We start from the raw sequence: 18,449 nt of genomic DNA, 5'->3' as shown, positions 1-18,449 counted from the left end.
ACAAGTAAGTGTCGTGCTGGCTAATCCAGCACGTTTTAGCAATTGTTATTTTCTGTCTCCTCTCTATCTCCCCGTACCTCCTCTCTGTACACCCACCCCACAGCACAGACAGCTGCAGGTTCTTATACTCTGGCCGAGGGGTTAACTAGCTGTTAATTATCTTATTACCCCTCGGCCAAAGTCTGCACGCGTTTGGTAAGGATGCGTGACTGTCAGCTAGTTAAATAATCAGTAGCTGATCAGCCATGCATCCTCACGGGTTTTTAAATTATAAATATAAAAAACAATACTAAAAGACGCAACGCTTTTATCCGCGCCGCAAACAAATACAAATAATAATAAAAAGGGGCGGGACACTCCTCCACAGTTGTATTAAAGTTTAAAGCTTGGGTTTGTACACAGAGTATAACGAAAAGCCAAGACCTAATGAAAAAGCAAGACAGAGAATAAGGTTTAAATAGGGAGATTGACAGATATTTTGGCAAGGCAGAAGATGGGGGAGGAGCCCTAGATTCTGCCCCCTGAACCATACATAAAGATTACAAAAAATATAAGGATCCTTGCAACAGAATCTCTGTGCAAAATATAACAAAAAACTCCAGAATCTACTGAAAACTCCAGTGTATGTAAGAGCAATTCAAATGCTCTTACATACACTGGAAAAGATACATGAACCAAGGAGGATTCCATTTATAATACATTTGATTTCCCCACATGTCCTTGAAAGGGACAAGCAGCTGTGAATAAGTACTCAAGCCACTTAAAGTCCATACATTTCCGTCAGCTTTGAATGAGTTAAATGATTTGCCATGTAAGAATATTACAGGGGGAATTTATCTGATTATGGAAGTAATAATTACCCAGCTGTTTATTGAGATAGAGAAATAATTCATGCAGGCAACAGGCCATGATGGCAAAGACACTCCGCATTTAGTAAATATGCAAACCGTTCTCTCCTAATTACTCAGCCTACAGGATGCCCTTATTAAGTGCAGAAACTAAAAGTGTCTTCTTGACAAGTGATAAATTGTTACATTGAACAAACTCTTGCCACTGAATTACTGGAATGAACTTAGGTCTTAACTTCATTAAGAAATTTCGGGGGATAGTTAAATAAAGATGGACATTGTAACAAGGCCAACCTACCTATATTATGTGTAGGCATATGAAATGATAAAGATGTCTTTGAACATGAACATCTCTTAATATGGCAGAGCACCATTTGATGCTAGGAACTCCTTAAACGTGTCTCAGCTACTTTGTTTCACTGGCATGCTAAACAGCTTTGTGGGTGCTAAATGGGAACCATTAGTAACATTTTAAATAATGTATAGAACTACAAAAGAACATTGATTAAAATCTCACAGAGAACTTTACAGGGTGACTGATCAGGCAAAGGATGGTCTTAACACCAACACAGGGAGAATATTTTAAATAAATACATTCTGCTGCCATTTAAGCTTAGACACACGCTGCTAAATAAAAAAGAGATTTACTGTGCTATATGATGCTAGATTTCCTTTTCATTTCATTTTTTTAGAAAGCAAAAATCAGTCTGTATTATGCATTCTAAAAGCTGAATAACTGCTCCATGTGGACAGGTAACATTATACATATTGATAAGGTGTGACTCTTTTTATGCGTAGAGAACAACTGTCAGGTACAGTAGAACCTGCCTCTTTTAGAGATGTTGGGAGTGAAAAGTTTTTTCTCCAGATTGGCTCATTGAGTTATGTAAGATTGTTCCTTGTGAAATCCACAATTGTGCAGACAATGAATCAAAAGTTTCTGTCCACCAAACATCTATTATCAATCGTGTACAAAAGATCTGCTGTTTTGTCAAAATAAAACTAATCTGTATAGATTATAAGTATAAGTTGTCCTTGCAGTAGCATATTAATTTCTTCAACGTGTGCAGATGCATATAATAATTATTTTATCTGGACGCACCTTCTACGCACGGCCACTATTTTCCTCCTTTTTCCTTCACCTGAAGAATTATGTGCTGTCTATTTACCCCTGTAACTATGGATCTTTGCTTGAAACTGCCCAGCATACTTCAATGTGTGTGTATAACTAGCATACTACAAGTAAACCGTAGCCTTTCCTTCATTCATAATGATACCAATAATTTCAATGAAGGCTTCAATTAAAAAATACAGCTGTGGCAGGGTATTTATTTATGATGTAATGTTTTGATATGTAAGCTTTAATCAGTTCATACATCAGGAAATGGCTGGGAGTTCCACGCTGCCTCAGCAGAGTGGGACTTTATGGTAAAGGAATACTGCAGCTACCAGTCTCCGCTCTAACCGAGGAGTTTAAGTGTGCCAAGGTCCGACTGGAAATGACATTAGTAGAGTCACGCGACAAATGCGTAAGGGAGGCAGCACCTGTGTTGAAAACTGGAAGAAAGTGGGCGGCAAAGAAAGCTGTGGAGGATGCAAAGGCTGCCCTTCGAATCGGTGATATCATGGGGCAAGTTCAGCTCCTCCTACATGGCACAAGGCAGCACCAGCTCAACGGAGGAAGCTGGTAGTCAACGAGGTGCAAAAGCAGAAGGAGAGGATGAGGTGCATAAAGGCCATTTCCCAGGCCAGGCAGGGAGAATGGATGAGATGGGAGAGTGTGGAACAATGCAAGATTGGCTGGCAAGACCTATGGTGAATGGAACAGAGCAGGATTAGTTTCCTCATCAGGTCAACATATGATGTTCTCCCATCAGCACAGAACCTAAACCTCGGGGTAGGAGAGGATCCCTCATGTCCTTTGTGTTCATCACCTGCAACATTAACGCACATTCTGACAGGATGTAAGGTGGCTCTTAGCCAAGGACGGTTTACTTGGCGCCATGACCAGGTGCTGCGATGTTTGGCCTTAGCATTGGAAGACAAGTGTAACATGACCAATAAGTTGCCACCTGTTCCATCAAAACATTACACACAAAAGACAACATTCCTCTGTCCAGGAGAGCAACCACCAAGAAAAGGTGTTAAAACCAATCCTCGCCCAGGACAACTGGAAGCTGCTAGAGACTGGAAAATGCTGGCAGATGTTGGTCAACGGCTTATTTTTCCACCTGACATTGCCACCACTAACCTTCGACCAGATATTGTCTTGTGGTCTGGATCAGCACGCCTTGCTCACTTGGTAGAGTTAACAGTGCCATGGGAGGATGCTGTAGATGAGGCGTATGAGAGGAAGAAACTGCGGTATGCTCAACTAGCCACTGAAGCGGAACAGCGAGGATGGAGAGTCTGTGTTTACCCAGTGGAGGTGGGTTGTCAAGGATTTGTGGCACACTCTACAACCCGGTTTCTCAGAGACGTTGGATTCAGTGGCCAAGAGTTGCATCACACAGTGAAGAACTTATCTGAAGCAGCAGAGAGGAGCAGCAACTGGCTGTGGTTGAGACGGAAAGATTCTGGCTGGGGATCTAAAGCACAATAGAAAGAAAGAAACGCTGATGTACAGGTAAGTAAGCTGGGCTGAGTTGAGTGGGGGACGGAGGGGGGTGATTCTGGGACGCCAGAATCACCGTCGAGCCGTCTTGAGGTGTCGTGGGCTAGTCGACAAAACACCGAGGATGGAAGGTGCCCACATGAAGACCCCAGAGATGTACCCTACTTAGCTCAATCCAGACGCTTGTCATGCAGATGCGCTGGGGAGACCGCACTGTGGTTGATCCCCGGAACCAGCATCGCAGCCGTTGTGTGTGCTGATGCGCTAGGGAGGCAAAAATAAGCTGATCCCTGGAGCCAGCATTACACTTCAGCCATCAACACCTGATAGAAGGATATCTACATCATCATATGGAAGGAAGCGCAAATGGATGGTGACGCAGATGGATCACATTAGTTTACTGTAAAGCTACGTCTGAGTTGGTGCTTATCTTGGCGAGAGCCGAGTTCAAATCAGCATGAAGTTTTAACATCTACTCTCGTGTAATGGAAATCATTAATTTCTTCAACGTGTGCAGATGCATATATAATTATTTTATCTGGCCGCACCTTCTATGCACCTTCTACGCACGGCCCCTATTTTCCACCTTTTCCCTTCACCTGAAGAATTATGTGCTGTCTATTCACCCCTGTAACTATGGATCTTTGCTTGAAACTGCCCAGCATACTTCAATGTGTGTGTATAACTAGCAAACTACAAGTAAACCGTAGCCTTTACTTCATTCATAATGATACCAATAATTTCAATGAAGGCTTCAATTAAAAAATACAGCTGTGGCAGGGTATTTATTTATGCTGTAATGTTTTGATATGAGTGAAATTAATAAAGCAAGTAGTACTTCCTCCAGTGCCACTTGAAAAATATTTTTTGTTTGTTAAAAACATAGTACAATATAGCAATTTAAATCAAAATCAACTAGTGGGGATTAATACATTCTTTTTACCCCGTGAAGGACTACGATATTGAAAAATGGACCCCCTCACAGACTAAAATATTGAAAAAAACACTTCCAAGTCAACTTACTCAACATGTACACAAACAAATACAAATAAACAAACAGTGGACCACTCTCTGGCAGCCCACAAAAAGTAAAGCCCATCAACCAACAGAAGGGAAAAAATAATTTATATTCTATATTGCCAAGAAAAAAGAATGGTTTATTGAAAAAAATATTCAATATCTTGTCAAAATCAATTTGAAACACAATATGTGTGTAAAGAGGGCAATGATTCAACATGAGAAGTTCGTTAAATTGTGTCGCCCTAATGGCCAACCTACTGTATTAATCATTTTTTAATCTCTTCCCTGTGAAACAAGTGTTTCACAGGGAAGAGTGTTGGATACACAAAAACTTGCCAGCCATTCTCATAAAACCATCTCTCAATCAAAATCTGTCATATTTGTTGTCTTCTCTATCATGATTAAAACTGAATAATCACTAATTCCATAAATCAATCAGGCATGCATGAGACACTCCATTTATACAAAAGTGTATTCTGTATTTCAGGTGTTTCTATTTAAAATACCTATTAAACCAAATAAAAGTAGACAAACATCAAAGTCATTTGAAAGGTGCATTTTATTCATATTTGTAATTACGTTTGGCAAACGGAGAGACTCATTTCAGCTAGCATGGTTACAAAGACTCTTGTGTCAACATAAACACTTAATTGAAAACAAATATATACTGCCCTCAGATGCTGCCATAGAAATTACAAAGGTGTTGTGTTATTTCTTTTTTTATTCAATCCCCCAGGGAATAAGATACTACTGTATATAATGTTTCATTATACTATTGCAAGATAAATTCAGTGACGTTTAGCAGATGCCTTATCCGCATTGGAATTAATGAATTCTTAAATATTGACAACAGTCAAGAAGGAAGGAACTAAATTTTGTACAAAAACAAACAAAAAATAGATTAAGAATGGATCACTGAATTATCACTTGTAAGAACTTTGCATTTTGTATCTAACAAGTAATACATTTAATTTGATATTGCTTTTTATGTTTCAGGTTTCAGGAACTGATTTAGTAATTCGTTTTCAAGCATTTTTCTGACAGACAACATACAGTATTTGATGTTTAGTGCACAACAGTGTGCAAGACAAACTAATAAATACCCTCATACACATATGGCATAACAGTATGCTTCCTGCAAGAAATAGGTCATATGTGCCACAATTATTACAGGACAAGCTAATGAAACTTGCATGCCTCTGAAGAACATTAGCCACTGATCCATGCCACAGTTACAAATTTACATTTAATTTTAGCTGAAGCCCTAAAAACATTTCAACAAAATATATTGGTGACATTAAAAATATGATTTTAGTTTAAGCTTTTGTCAAAAATAAAGGATGGTATCTTTTCTTGCCCTCCAAGCATAGTATGTTTTTTTATTAATGCAACGACTCTGTTAACTTAGTGGCTCCTTTTAAATTTCATAACATCATTCGCTTTCTCATAACCTGGGGCGGTTTTTGCATAGCAGGCTAGAGGTTACAAGTGTACATGTCTACCAATTGCATATTCAGCTTTTAATTTAATCAAATCAATTTATCTTTGTAAAAGCGCCCTGTCCCAATATGAAAATATATTCCATGCTATCATATGTACTGCATTAATTCTGCAGTAACCACAGCTGACTTACAGAAGTTGTATTAGCATGTAACATGCTCACAACTAAATGTTTTTTTTTTTTTTCTAAATATGGGCTAAAATTTAAGTTGTCAAATCATGATTTTCCACAATATAATGGCTCTGCTACATGCTCCTCGGTTACAAAACAGAACACATAAAAACATCATGGTTCACAAATGTGTAAACTTTGATATTCATAAACATACAAAATATATATCTTAATCTCAATATTAATCTTGCTAATGTTTTTCCCCAGGTGTGATTTATTAATCTTCTTATTGCGGTACCATCACTGAAATCAACAGGGGGTCTAGGTGGCGCAGCGGGCAAATTCACCAGTCGTATGCTTTTTACAGTACCTCTGGAGGCCTGGGTTCAAATCCAACTAACATAACAAATGAATCTAGTGGTCTTCAACCAGTAAATATTAGTCACAAAACAACCAAAGAATTCAGCCTAATTGGCAGTTTCTGCTAGACAAAGCCCCAGGGCTGAATGGCAGGGGGGCTCAGGTCAAGAATGAGAGGAATCTCTAATACACTGTGCCTGAATGTAGCCAGTGTCCTTGTATCTCACCTTTCATGAGTACTAAATTCACAACTAAATTTGTAATACTAAATTACAAAAAAGCATGTCTTAAAATTAGGTGCACTTGGCTTCCAACATTTCTAAGGGTAGATTTGAATGCAAACGTATACTTCAGGTGTTACACAATGCAGTTTCAATATTACAAATACAGCAGAATGCTGTGTGTGCTGCAGCAAGAAGTTCCCCCTTCCACCAGTCAAGGATTGCAATGTTTTAATTGCTGCGACTATGGTGCTAAGAATGGCAGACAAAAAACTTTTAGTTCAGCAGAAGAACAGACACCTGTTTTTAGTTATTACTTCTTTTCTTAAGGGTTCAGAGAAGTTAAAATTGTAAATGTTATATTGTGTGTCACCTTACCTAACAATTTCATTTGTCATGGTGAGACCTTCCAAATACTGCTTCAGTGCATAGTAATTATGGACATATTTCCGTACATAATAGGCTCGCCATCTTTTCTGAATCTGAGAAGAGAAAAATGAATGTAATTACCCTGTGGTTTAATTTGCAGACAAATTAAATCAGTGACAATCGCAGTATTGTACAGTTTATCTACAGCAATATAACATTTGTACATATTTGTTTTATCACAGTTATCCATTTTGGGTATGTAGAGTAAAAGATTTCAGATTATTTGCATGTCTGGTCTCATAATTGAGATTTGAAAATGAATATGTTAAACACTACATGATGACTTTTAAAAAGGTTTTAAATCTTGATCAACTGAAAGTTGTAAGTGATTTGATTAATATGTATGCATATAGCCTAGCATCCTCTAAAGGAAATTCCCTTATTAAAGGTATAAAGCTGGTTTTGCGCACATTATACGTCTGAAATAAAACCTTAGGGTTTTGGAATGGTATCCACAAAAGATAAGGCAGATTTTAATGATCCAAAATGCAAGTATCTGTTATAGTTTATAATATTATGAATCGTAGGACAATTACGTAATACTGTTAAAAGAGTGTAGAACCACTATGGGCAGCCAAGGCGGCACTGTTTTGTTATGATGAGTCTGCAAGGCGTTTATTATTTTTCTAAAGAGATAAGTGACTAGCCTCAATAATCACAGCATCATTCTTTATAATTTGTTGTGAAAAATCTCCAACAAAATCTGTTCTTCATTGGTCATAGGATCATTGCTTTTGAGAGTGAACCTTGTGAAAAAAAACTGTTATTTGCGCAGTCTTGAATACAGATAGACCTGTCAACATTTAAATAAAAGTGTCTCACACAGATTATATGTGTCTCTGTTTGTTAGTCCATTTCAAGAGTTTCTTGTCAGTATTTTTTTAAGTTGTGGTGACTGCAAATATCAGTGTTATATCAGCAGGTTTAAAATCACCTGTGAGCAAACAGTTAATTAAATGATCCCCCTCTCCCTGAGAAAAAGAAGAGCAGTTGTCCTTCAAATTAATTAGCAAACTGAAACAATGCCTGGTATAAAACAATTATTGCAACTGATCAGCACTCAATAGATAATTTTAAACAAAGTAATTGCAGGATCAGCAGCCAAGTTCTATGTGACCTTTTAAACTAGTCAAATAAATGATGCATGTCCCTCATTAGGTAACATCAAAATGTAAGCAGCTGTATAATTATTGTTGTCTATCAGCAACAAGCATGGTCTCAATAATAAAGACTTAATCATAAAGATATGTGGAAAAAGCTATAGATTCAAAAACAGCATGCCGACTTAGTTGTAAGTCTTCACTTAAGGACAACAGCTAGGTATGTCCTTCAAAAATTATGAGGATCAGTACAGAGTTAAACACACAATGCATGCCTTGGCATTTTTTATTTGAGGACAAAGTATTCCATTTAAGCTATTTATTATTCAGAATGTAAAGCAGGAGTTTGGAAGTTATCTTGAGGTAATGCAATTTCATTAGGCAATGGCTTCTTTAAAACTTTAATAAAGGTACTTATCAGGTTAAAAGGGAAATGCCCTGTTAATTAGCTTAGTCCAGACTTTTTCTTGAATGTTAACTGTACATTATTAGACATTTGAACCACCACACCAATTCCGAAAGGAGCCTCAAATCAAGCAGGTTATGTCAACTGTACCGATATCGAGAATAAAGCACAGTAAAAAATCTAAATGGTATAGTTAATTTCAGGAATTGGGTTTCTCTGTGATGTGTCATGGGAAACAGAAGGCACAACATTCTGATTGGCTGAACGATCCTAATCAGTCTCTAATAAGTTAATATGTCATGAGTGGGGTGTCTCTTATTATAAGAGCATGAGGTGTCTTGTGTTATGTGATTTTGCACAGCTTCTCTTCCACCTGCACTAGATGACACCTATTTTAACAGAGACCATACAAATTATGTACTGTATTGACTTATATTATCTGGCTTTGAGCTTGTCTGAGAATTTGAACTATCTGGCATTGAACTCAATCATGTGGTAATGTGGCATTTCAACTTCCATCTACTGTACATATGTATAGAGAAGAGAGCAGGTAAAGTTGAAAGATCACATTGTCATGATTTCAGTGGAGTGAGAAAGACTAGTGGAGTAGAGTGCTAGCAATTAGGATTCCCAGGAAAGCTCATATAAGTTCAAAGCCAGGTAAAGACAGATAAAGAGACACATGGTAGAACCCAGTACATCATAAAAAAAAGTAAATTACACTATAGTAAGAATAAAGTTAAACTAAATTACATAACTGGAATTAATACACTTGACTCAAAAGTAACTATTCTATTGAATTATTCCACATAAGATCATAATACACCAAGCACTAACTATGAAAGCGAGTGTACTTCATATTGAGAAAATGAAATTACAAACATGTATCCTTTACTCTTGGAATTTAAAGGTAAAATGTAAAATTATTTTTATTTACTATTTCTAACTCCAGTCAGACAAAACTCCACGCAGGGTGAAAGTCGACAACAAACGAAATATTTTGGCACTTTATTTTATTATTATTTATTATTTTATTTTTTAAAGGCATATTTAGTTCTTAAAAATGTGTTTTACAAAGTGGGGACGTCCCCACAACATCGTTTCTTCAGGAGTTACTATCTTTGTGGGGACATTTTTTCAAATTTTGTCCGCACATTGATAGTAATACCTGCCCACACACACACTCACCACCACCACCACCATAGGCAATACTATATCAATGTAGGCTATCTTGGTTTGCTCATTATATTAAAATCAAATTCAGAGCACAATTGACTTTTCATTTGTTTAACAAGTGGAGAAATATTTACCCTGACAGCCATCTCATTGTAGAAATTCATCTTCATAATAAAATATGCTGTCTGTGAATCAAGACGAGAGAGGAAAAGATAGCATTAAATTTCAGTTGCACGAGACCTGTTCAGGCTTCCAACATTTCTTGAACTTATAAAACATAAGACTTGTAATATATAATACATAATAGGCCTCTGAACCACAGCAAAAAAAAAAAAAAAAAAAAATCTCAGAAACAAGCTTCTAATACATAATGCAGACTTAACCATAAAAATCTATGGTAGTCAAACCAGGAGCTAATGGAGATATATGATCATAAAATGCTCTCTGCTGAGTTTGATAATCAATGGCGCTCCACTGAGAATAGAATAACAAAGGCAAGAATATTCACAAGAGCTGATGACACGTAGTATTGTATGATTTATTCACTTGAGCTCATTTCAGGAGAAACTTGTGAGAAACATAAAAGGAATTCATAATTCAAGATGTCGGGTTTAATAACAATTTCAAAGAACTGGCAGCCTTTAGTCTGACTCCTACAAGGAGCTAGAAGTATGAATCAGATTAGAATTGGTGTCTTCTAACCATCTTTACAATGTATTATGTCCTTCACTGCCTCCGGAGTGATCCTGGGAGTTTTGTTTTATTTAATATTCATGTTTTTAACATCATAACATCATAAATAATTAGCATTATTTGACTTGCCAAGCCTGATCCAAAACAAATCGTGTGTGGAGAGCAGCAGGATTGGATTATTTATCAACAATCTGTGCAATTAAGAAGCCGTTGGTAGCAATATGTTATTTACAAATGCGGAGAACGATCCCTGATGCATTTAAAATGTGCTTCTTACATTAACTGTTGCTACCAAAGGCATATGCAGCTTTTTACAATGATGTTCAAGGGGTTAAAACTCAAAATTATTTAAAGCCCTGTGATTTTGTAAAGCATCATTTTTTTAATGTTGCAACTGAATCATGAGGGATTTTTTAATGGAATTTGAATACATTTATAACCTCCTGCAGCTGCATATAGCTGCAGTAGCATGTTTACTGAGGCCAGAAAATCTAAGAGGAGATATAGGCCTAAGTGGACAGCTAACAGGGTCTGGCACCCAGAAGGTTAATCTAGGGATGAATATGTGATTGTTATTATTTTGTTAATAAAAATGTTTATTAAACACTATTCTTCTATTTTTCTTAAAAGCAATTGCACTACAATAGATTCAACTTAGAAAGTGATATCAATCACTGATTGTTCTATGAGGGAGCATATCTTTACATTATTTCCAGTATTTTAATTAGTTTTTTGTTTATGTTTCTTCCTTTTGAAAAATTATATTACGCCCATTTTCTGATAATATTGCCAAAATAATACAGGTTTTTGTTTTGTTTTTTTCTTTTAAGGCTATTAACATATACAAATATAATTATCTGTAGGTTTTATGGGCATCTGCTCTCAGTGTCTATTTTTGGCCATAGTGCCAATATACGTTAGACTGACAAATATTAAACAAAAGCATTTAGATATAGAGGAAAACATATGGGTGTAGTCCATATGTTTCAATGACTAGAAAGACTGCCTTTGCACATTGGTTTACAAGCAGACACCAAGGTCAACTGAAACAATACATTTAAAAAAAGATAATACGATGGTCATAAATGATACTCATTGGATAAAACAGATTGTGCCATTCACTCATTTAGCAATTTAGTAAATATTTAAGATAGTTGTCATGTTATAAGTCCATGTTAAATACATCAACTACAAACTGCAGTACAAGGTAATGGAAAATCAGCTGCAAGTGCTAGGACAAATATTAAAATAAAACTGTATAGAGAGGCACAATTATCATGTTAATAGTTATGCTTATCACATAGTTTATAAACAAGTGTACCTAAAATATATCATACAAAGATATCAAATGCCTAAGTGATGGATTCAATAATTACTACTGTATGGAAGACCTTTTGCTTAACAGGTCATTTGATGGTTACTCGTTATATGGTATAATATTGATATTAAATTGAAAAAGGAAGAATATTCAAATATGAAGAAAAAATAAATAAAAACACGGTTGTTCCAGCACAAGATTCACATTGTAAATTGAATATCATATACTTGTGACCTAGAAAACACTATGTATGATGTCATGGGAATCAGATTCTTCATCTTTCTTGTGTGTCCCTCGGCAAAAAAAAAAAAAAAAACTACTTACCAAGGTTCACTTAATTAAAAATTCTGAGAATAGAAAATTAACAATTTATTTACTAGGCAATTTGTTAAATTACAGTATAATTTAAATTGGGGAAGAAAACAGGGGTACATACACAGCAAATTGGCCAATGTTGAAATCAATTTCGTAGTAAGCACAGTATTCACGCTTGTCTTCAAACAGTAGAATGGCCTCAAAAACACTGCTTTCTCAGCTATGCTAAGATATTTTGATTGATTTGGGTCAAAGATCCGACAGGCATTGAAAAATGCAGCTGCAGGATGACAAAATCGGGCAGTAGAGCTGCACCTGCATGTATGTTTAAATCAATTGACAGCGCAGAAAAAAATCGAAAGTGTGAACGTCTACATTGCAAAGTAAAGCAACCGAGTTAGTTCAACATCATTAGCTAAACCGTGAAAGCGTTTTTTTTTGGTTAAGGTGGAATTTCAAGTTGTGTTGGTAAAGTTCAATGTTCTCTACTAAAATCATTCCATATCCATCATTTATTTACTTAATAAAAATTGTAGTATTATACCCCTATGCCGTCGTGCTGTAGCAAAAACTCCAAAATAGGTTTCTGTAATGGCACCGCTTCTGCCCGTGCTGGTGAAGTTCAAGGTAGGCTAATATAGTGTAACGGGCATGACTGGACTGACTCGCCTGTGCCACCTGTTGGCGGATTGTGTGCCGGAGCCAGCCTCCACAAATATGTTAATGAGCAGCAGAGGACGCTGGGAGTGGGAAATAGGGTAAGGGAAATACTGTAGTTATTGTTGTTATAAATGTTGTGATTATTGTAAGTGTCCCTATTATTTATTTTGCCATAGCTTGTGTGTAGATGGTGCTGACTTGCTGTTGGCTGCCTAAATAAACCACGTAGCACTGGCGAGCCTTGGTGTGTGTCTCCAATTATTCTTGTGCTCACTACAATATTTTAATTTACTTTCGTGCCAATGAAACAATGTTTGACAAATTATCAGTTTAACACGAGTTAAGTGCACATAGTTTATATTCAGAGGATACATTTGTCACTACAGCAGTGTTAATGTCACTCTCCCAGTGTTATTTCCCAGCACTTAGGTAGTTAATTTTACAATAAAGAGATGTACATTTAACTCTCATACTGTTAAATGTTTTACACTATGGAAGTTACTTTTCAAAAGTGTAACTTTTACACTGTGGAGTGTGGAGCCATATGTACACTAGAAAAGTATTAGATTTGACTCCTACAGAGTTGATTTAACACTGGCCAATTTGTTGTGTACCTAATTGGGTAAAAAAAGGACCATATTCATAAAGCATGTAGCATGTCACTGCAGAGCTAAAAACTATGAATCATTACTGTTCTGAAAGTACTTTTATCAGCTCAATGCTATAAATTAATTATGAAAGCTCAAATTCTTACCTTCACCATTCTTCTGAAGTACATTCTTCCAAGGTAGCCTCGCCATATTTTCTGGATAGTAGTTGCCTTTCGTTGTAGGTGCCTGGAAATAGTATAAAATACCAATAAATAAATACAATAGGAATATTATGATGTTATCATTTATGTATGTGTGACAGGGAGTGCATTTGTGCCTATACAGAAGCAGCTGGGACGCGCAACAGGAGACACATTGCTAAGCGACCAATTGAGCAGATGGGCTTGTCCGGCGCTGAGTTGATTGGTAGGTCCGGATTGGCTGGGGGGACGTGCCCCCACCTCGGCCAGTGAGGAGAGGCTCATCAAAGAGGGAATAGCCATTTGGGGTGGCTAGATATAGCGAGTGCATGTCGTTTACAGAGTGCCCGGTTTCAGCTAGACAGAGAAGATCAAGATTGGCATCAGTTATAAGTTCGCTAAGAAGCAAAGATTTGTTTGACAGAGAACGACAATTGAAAAAGGAAAATTTCAAATTTGTAGCAGGCAGTGTGGGGAGGAAGGAGTTAGTAGTAGTATCTGGAGCAGGAGAGGAGAAAGAGTGAGCATGCTAGGTGACAGAGTGAGAATGAGGCCTCTAGTAGCCATTAGGAGAGATTTGGAAAAGGCCCCCACTTTACCTGCCCTCACTCTGACAGCCACAGCTCAAATTGCACTTTGATGTGTGGCCGTTAGACTGGCTGGCACTTAGAATGGCTGGCATTCTAAGACACTGTTTGCCAATTTATACTGTCCTGCAGGTCTAGAGCTGGTCCAGTTTATTATTATTATTATTATTATTATTATTATTATTATTATTATTATTATTATTATTATTATTATTATTATTTATTACTTAGCAGATGCCCTTATCCAGGGCAACTTACAATTGTTACAAGATATCACATTATTTTTACATACAATTACCCATTTATACAGTTAGGTTTTTATTGGAGCAATCTAGGTAAAGTACCTTGCTCAAGGGCACAGCAGCAGTGTCCCCCACTGGGGAATGAACCTACGACCCTCCGGTCAAGAGTCCAGAGCCCTAACCACTACTCCACACTGCTGCCCATTTTATAGTTTACTGTACACACTATAAAAATTCACTTCAATCTACCACAGCTCTAAACACTTTAGAAAACGAATTACTTCAACCAGCTGATCTAGTTACATCAGCAAACTAGCATTTCAATTTACTTACCAATCGCTATTTAGTTTTGTCCCGTCTAACTGCAAACAGCATCACAATCCATGTACCAAGCAGGTCGAGTCAATTGAATCAGCTCAGAAGATGGTGTCATCTGCGTATCTCAGGTTGTTAAGCATCCTTCCGCTAATCCTTATTCTTTCTCTCCTTGTCTCTTCCTCCTCCTCATCTTGTCCCGGTAGTGCATTCCAGCATGATTTCTTCTGCATATATGTTGAACAGCATCGGAGATATGACACATCCCTGTCTGACTCCTCTTCCTACTGGGAACCATTCCGTTAATCCAGCGACTTGATGAGGTTGATGACTTTCCTTGGAAAGCCCATTCTCTAAAGCAGGCTATGATGTCTTTCCTCTCCGTGCTGCCAAAACTTTCTCCGTCCTTTAGACACTAAATGCCCCTCTCAGTGCCGTTACACGGAAAAAAAAGCTACCAGGAAGTGAACGTCAGTCCTTCCACTATCCAATTATATTTGTTTCAAGCCTGTACTGCAAAGTATAGTGGCCTGTAAGTCATCAAAACGAAGTTCTTTTTTTATTGTGTTTCCACGATCCCGGTCCTTAAAAGGTTAACTTAATCCTAACCTTAGTCATATCTGATTGCAAAACTGCTAATGAGCCTGTGAAAGAAATAGAATGATTCTTGCTGGTAAATCTCCCTCCCGACCTGTGAGGGCGCTAAGTACAGGGAACAGAGTACCCTGGGCCAGGTGGCCTGACAATTCATTCCCAGGGTTAAAAGGAAGTTGATCATCTAGAAGGGGGCGGAGCTCCAGTGCACTAACTCATCGACCTGGAAGGGAAACGATGTGGCAGCCACGACTGGAGGAGCGGCAGCAATCGTTTACCAAGGGGTCATGAGTGACGATACAAATAGGGGACCTGTGTTAAAAATATTGTACATGAGTGTTTTATTTGTTTTGTTTCATCTCTAATTGTTACTTGTTGTTATTAGTAGACGGCTAATACATTCTGGAGCTGTCGCCAGAGGCCAGCACGAACCCGGTCATCAGTACACCTGTGTCACGATAACAATTGTATTAGCACCACGAGCACTGCAGCACGCACCCAGGACTGGTGATCGTGTTTGTATATTGTGTGTGTAACTGGACTGTGTCTATTATTTGGGACTGCAAACCCTTTATTTTGAACAGTGCAATACACATTGTTGTGTATTGCGTGGAATTATTGTTTGAGGTCACCAGACCTGGATTATAACATTAAAGTCTTTCTAATTGGATTATCACTGTCTTGTCTAAGCACCGCATCACTTCTGCACCTGTACACTGTTAACCACTTTGCCACAGAGGCCCACAGTGGGACAATACTATGGATGTTCCAGTGAGCATTTAGTCCAGGATGAATTGACAACCTATTGCACGTTTTAGTGGCTGAGAACATATGCTTTTTGGTTCCACTTTTCTTCCCTTGAAGAGCTTTTGAAGGTTGCTACTGTGCATGATGTACTCCACATTGTCACAGTTTCCACCATGGACCATAGGGGACACTGCCCCTATACAATTTTCACATAGTAGAATCATATAACGTAAAAGCATAGCAAAGCAAAATCATTGTAAATACCAGAGAGGTAGCAAATCATAGCAAACCATGGTAAATGCATAGTATAACGAAAAGAAAAACATGGGAAAACGTCAAGATTTCTGTGCAGATTTACCATGGTACACTTTAATAAGGGTACAGAATGGTATTTAATCAATTTTATTTACTAGCATGTGTGCTGAGTAAAAGACTTCAACAAAGAGTAACACGATTAACAGTTTAGTTGTGTTAAGTACAGGCAACATACCCTTAGCACAGCAAATACATCTTTTATAATGTTTTGAACAGCATAGTATGGACCAAAACTGCTGAAAGTGCCACTACAGAGCACATCATGTGGCAACTCTTCATTCTACATTTTCTCTGTAATTAATACCTATTCATATTAGTATAAGTGACTTTCATAACCACCATGTACTACATGTGTTGCTTACTTTATAGTATATTGCAGGGCTTGAATTTCAGCGAGGGATTGCGGGAATTGCGCATTTTCCAAGTTGCTTCCGCATATCTGCAACTTTCAGTGCAGGAAAATCCTGCAGAGATATTTTAAGACACCAAGCTACTGTATTTTTCACCCAATTTAGAATGCCTGAAACGCTACAACAATCTATAAGCAAGTGGGTGTCAGTGACGAAAGCACTATGAGCCACATTCTGAGTAGTTCTGGTTAAAATAAAGAAATAAATAAAAGTACTGCCGGAAAAGTACTGCAAGACTTTATTCTCTCGTGCATGATTCTTGGCCGCTATCTTTAAGGATTATAGAAACTCAGTACACTGCAGTAAGTAAACAGTTTTGAAAAAAAAAAAGACTATTATTAAGTCTATCTAGGTGTTGTTTTGCAAGCGGTGACTTTTGCTTTAACTCTTAAAACTCTGCCCCATTCATTTTGGGGTGCCAGCGCACCAAAGGTTACGCAAATAGTACTCAGGCACCGTAAAAGCCACCTACCTGGTTCATGGCTTGTTTAAAAGTACAGACTCTGGGATTGCCAAAGATGTACTCAGCATGTGTATGCGGTACTCCTAGCCGGAACAACGATTGTCTCTCATCATGCGACAGAGTTCACAGCTTAGGTTTCGTTTTGAGTCTTTTGCTCCGTAGCAGCTAGACAGAAAGGGGTGGTATCATTGGAAAGCTTAGAAGCTCAGCTTCCCCCCCATGTTAATTTCATATTGAGGGTCAATGTTTTTTTTGAGCCTGATCCTGTTACAACTTACATAATATGAAAGGACATTTTGTGGCCTTTCGTTTGATATGTTACATGCATGCAGTACAAACTATCCAGTAGTTAAACATACATAAATGAAAACAGTGAAAAACAGGCGGAAATAGGGCTGAGTATAAAGAGTTAAAAAAAAATATGGAGCGCTAGTTAAAAAGAAATGCACCTTTTTCTTCTGCTGCAGCACTTCACGTCAGGAAATGGCAAAAGCAATGGAGAGTGCTCTTTTTCACAGTGATGAACAGCTGTTAGGTCTCCTGAAAGCAGCTTATTTTAAAGCAACACCAGTGTGAATGATGATGCAGTAATATATATATATATATATATATATATATATATATATATATATATATATATATAGTTAGTTTTTTATATGGAAAAGTGCCTTTTCTTTTGCCATTTCCCCTAAAATTTTGGAATCCCCCCTATTGGCTGCAGCATAGGGGGGAAATCCCCCCAGCACACAAAAATGAAATTCAAGCCCTGTATTGTTTAGGATTTGCATAAATTACAGTATATTACACTTTCCCAAAATGGACAATTTAGAGATATAGCCTCTGGGTGGTGTATTTGATTATTTAATTACTGAATCATTTAATAATTGGTAGAAAAAATGCAAAAAAAGATAACCAGAAAGAAGCAAGAATTTGCAATTGATACACTTTATATGTATCATAAGGAGAATCACCCTGAGGGTGCAATAAGTAACGACTGCATTCTAGCTGAGATTCCATAGCACCTTGTTCACATATGGCTGTGACTATACTGTACACAATTGGAGCTGATTGGAATAAGGCTGTGGCACGCACTTGCCGATTCTTCCTGAGCAACATCCGAAGAATCCGACCCTTCCTCACCAACTATGCTACCCAGCTCCTGGTCCAGGCCCTGGTACTCTCCCGCCTAGACTACTGCAACTCCCTCCTGGCTG

The 18,449-nt window shown here is 37.6% G+C and overlaps 1 protein-coding gene across 2 annotated transcripts in view; it reads right to left on the bottom strand.

The window, feature by feature from the left end:
- spata17 (spermatogenesis associated 17) overlaps window positions 1–18,449 on the bottom strand; it is a 120,229-nt gene that overhangs the window by 99,583 nt on the left and 2,197 nt on the right. The window contains exons 3-5 of one of the 2 annotated variants that reach the window (XM_034017008.3): window positions 13,527–13,608; window positions 9,921–9,971; window positions 7,054–7,157 (exon numbers count right to left, since the gene is read on the bottom strand). In XM_034017008.3, the coding sequence (XP_033872899.3) occupies window positions 7,054–7,157; window positions 9,921–9,971; window positions 13,527–13,608 (237 nt within the window). The remainder of the gene's footprint in view (window positions 1–7,053; window positions 7,158–9,920; window positions 9,972–13,526; window positions 13,609–18,449) is intronic. The other variant, XM_034017009.3, reaches the window with a different exon arrangement.

Source organism: Acipenser ruthenus, chromosome 6 (assembly GCF_902713425.1).
Source record: "Acipenser ruthenus chromosome 6, fAciRut3.2 maternal haplotype, whole genome shotgun sequence".
Classification (NCBI taxonomy): Eukaryota; Metazoa; Chordata; class Actinopteri; order Acipenseriformes; family Acipenseridae; genus Acipenser; species Acipenser ruthenus.
This window is presented reverse-complemented; position numbering and strand designations above follow the sequence as displayed.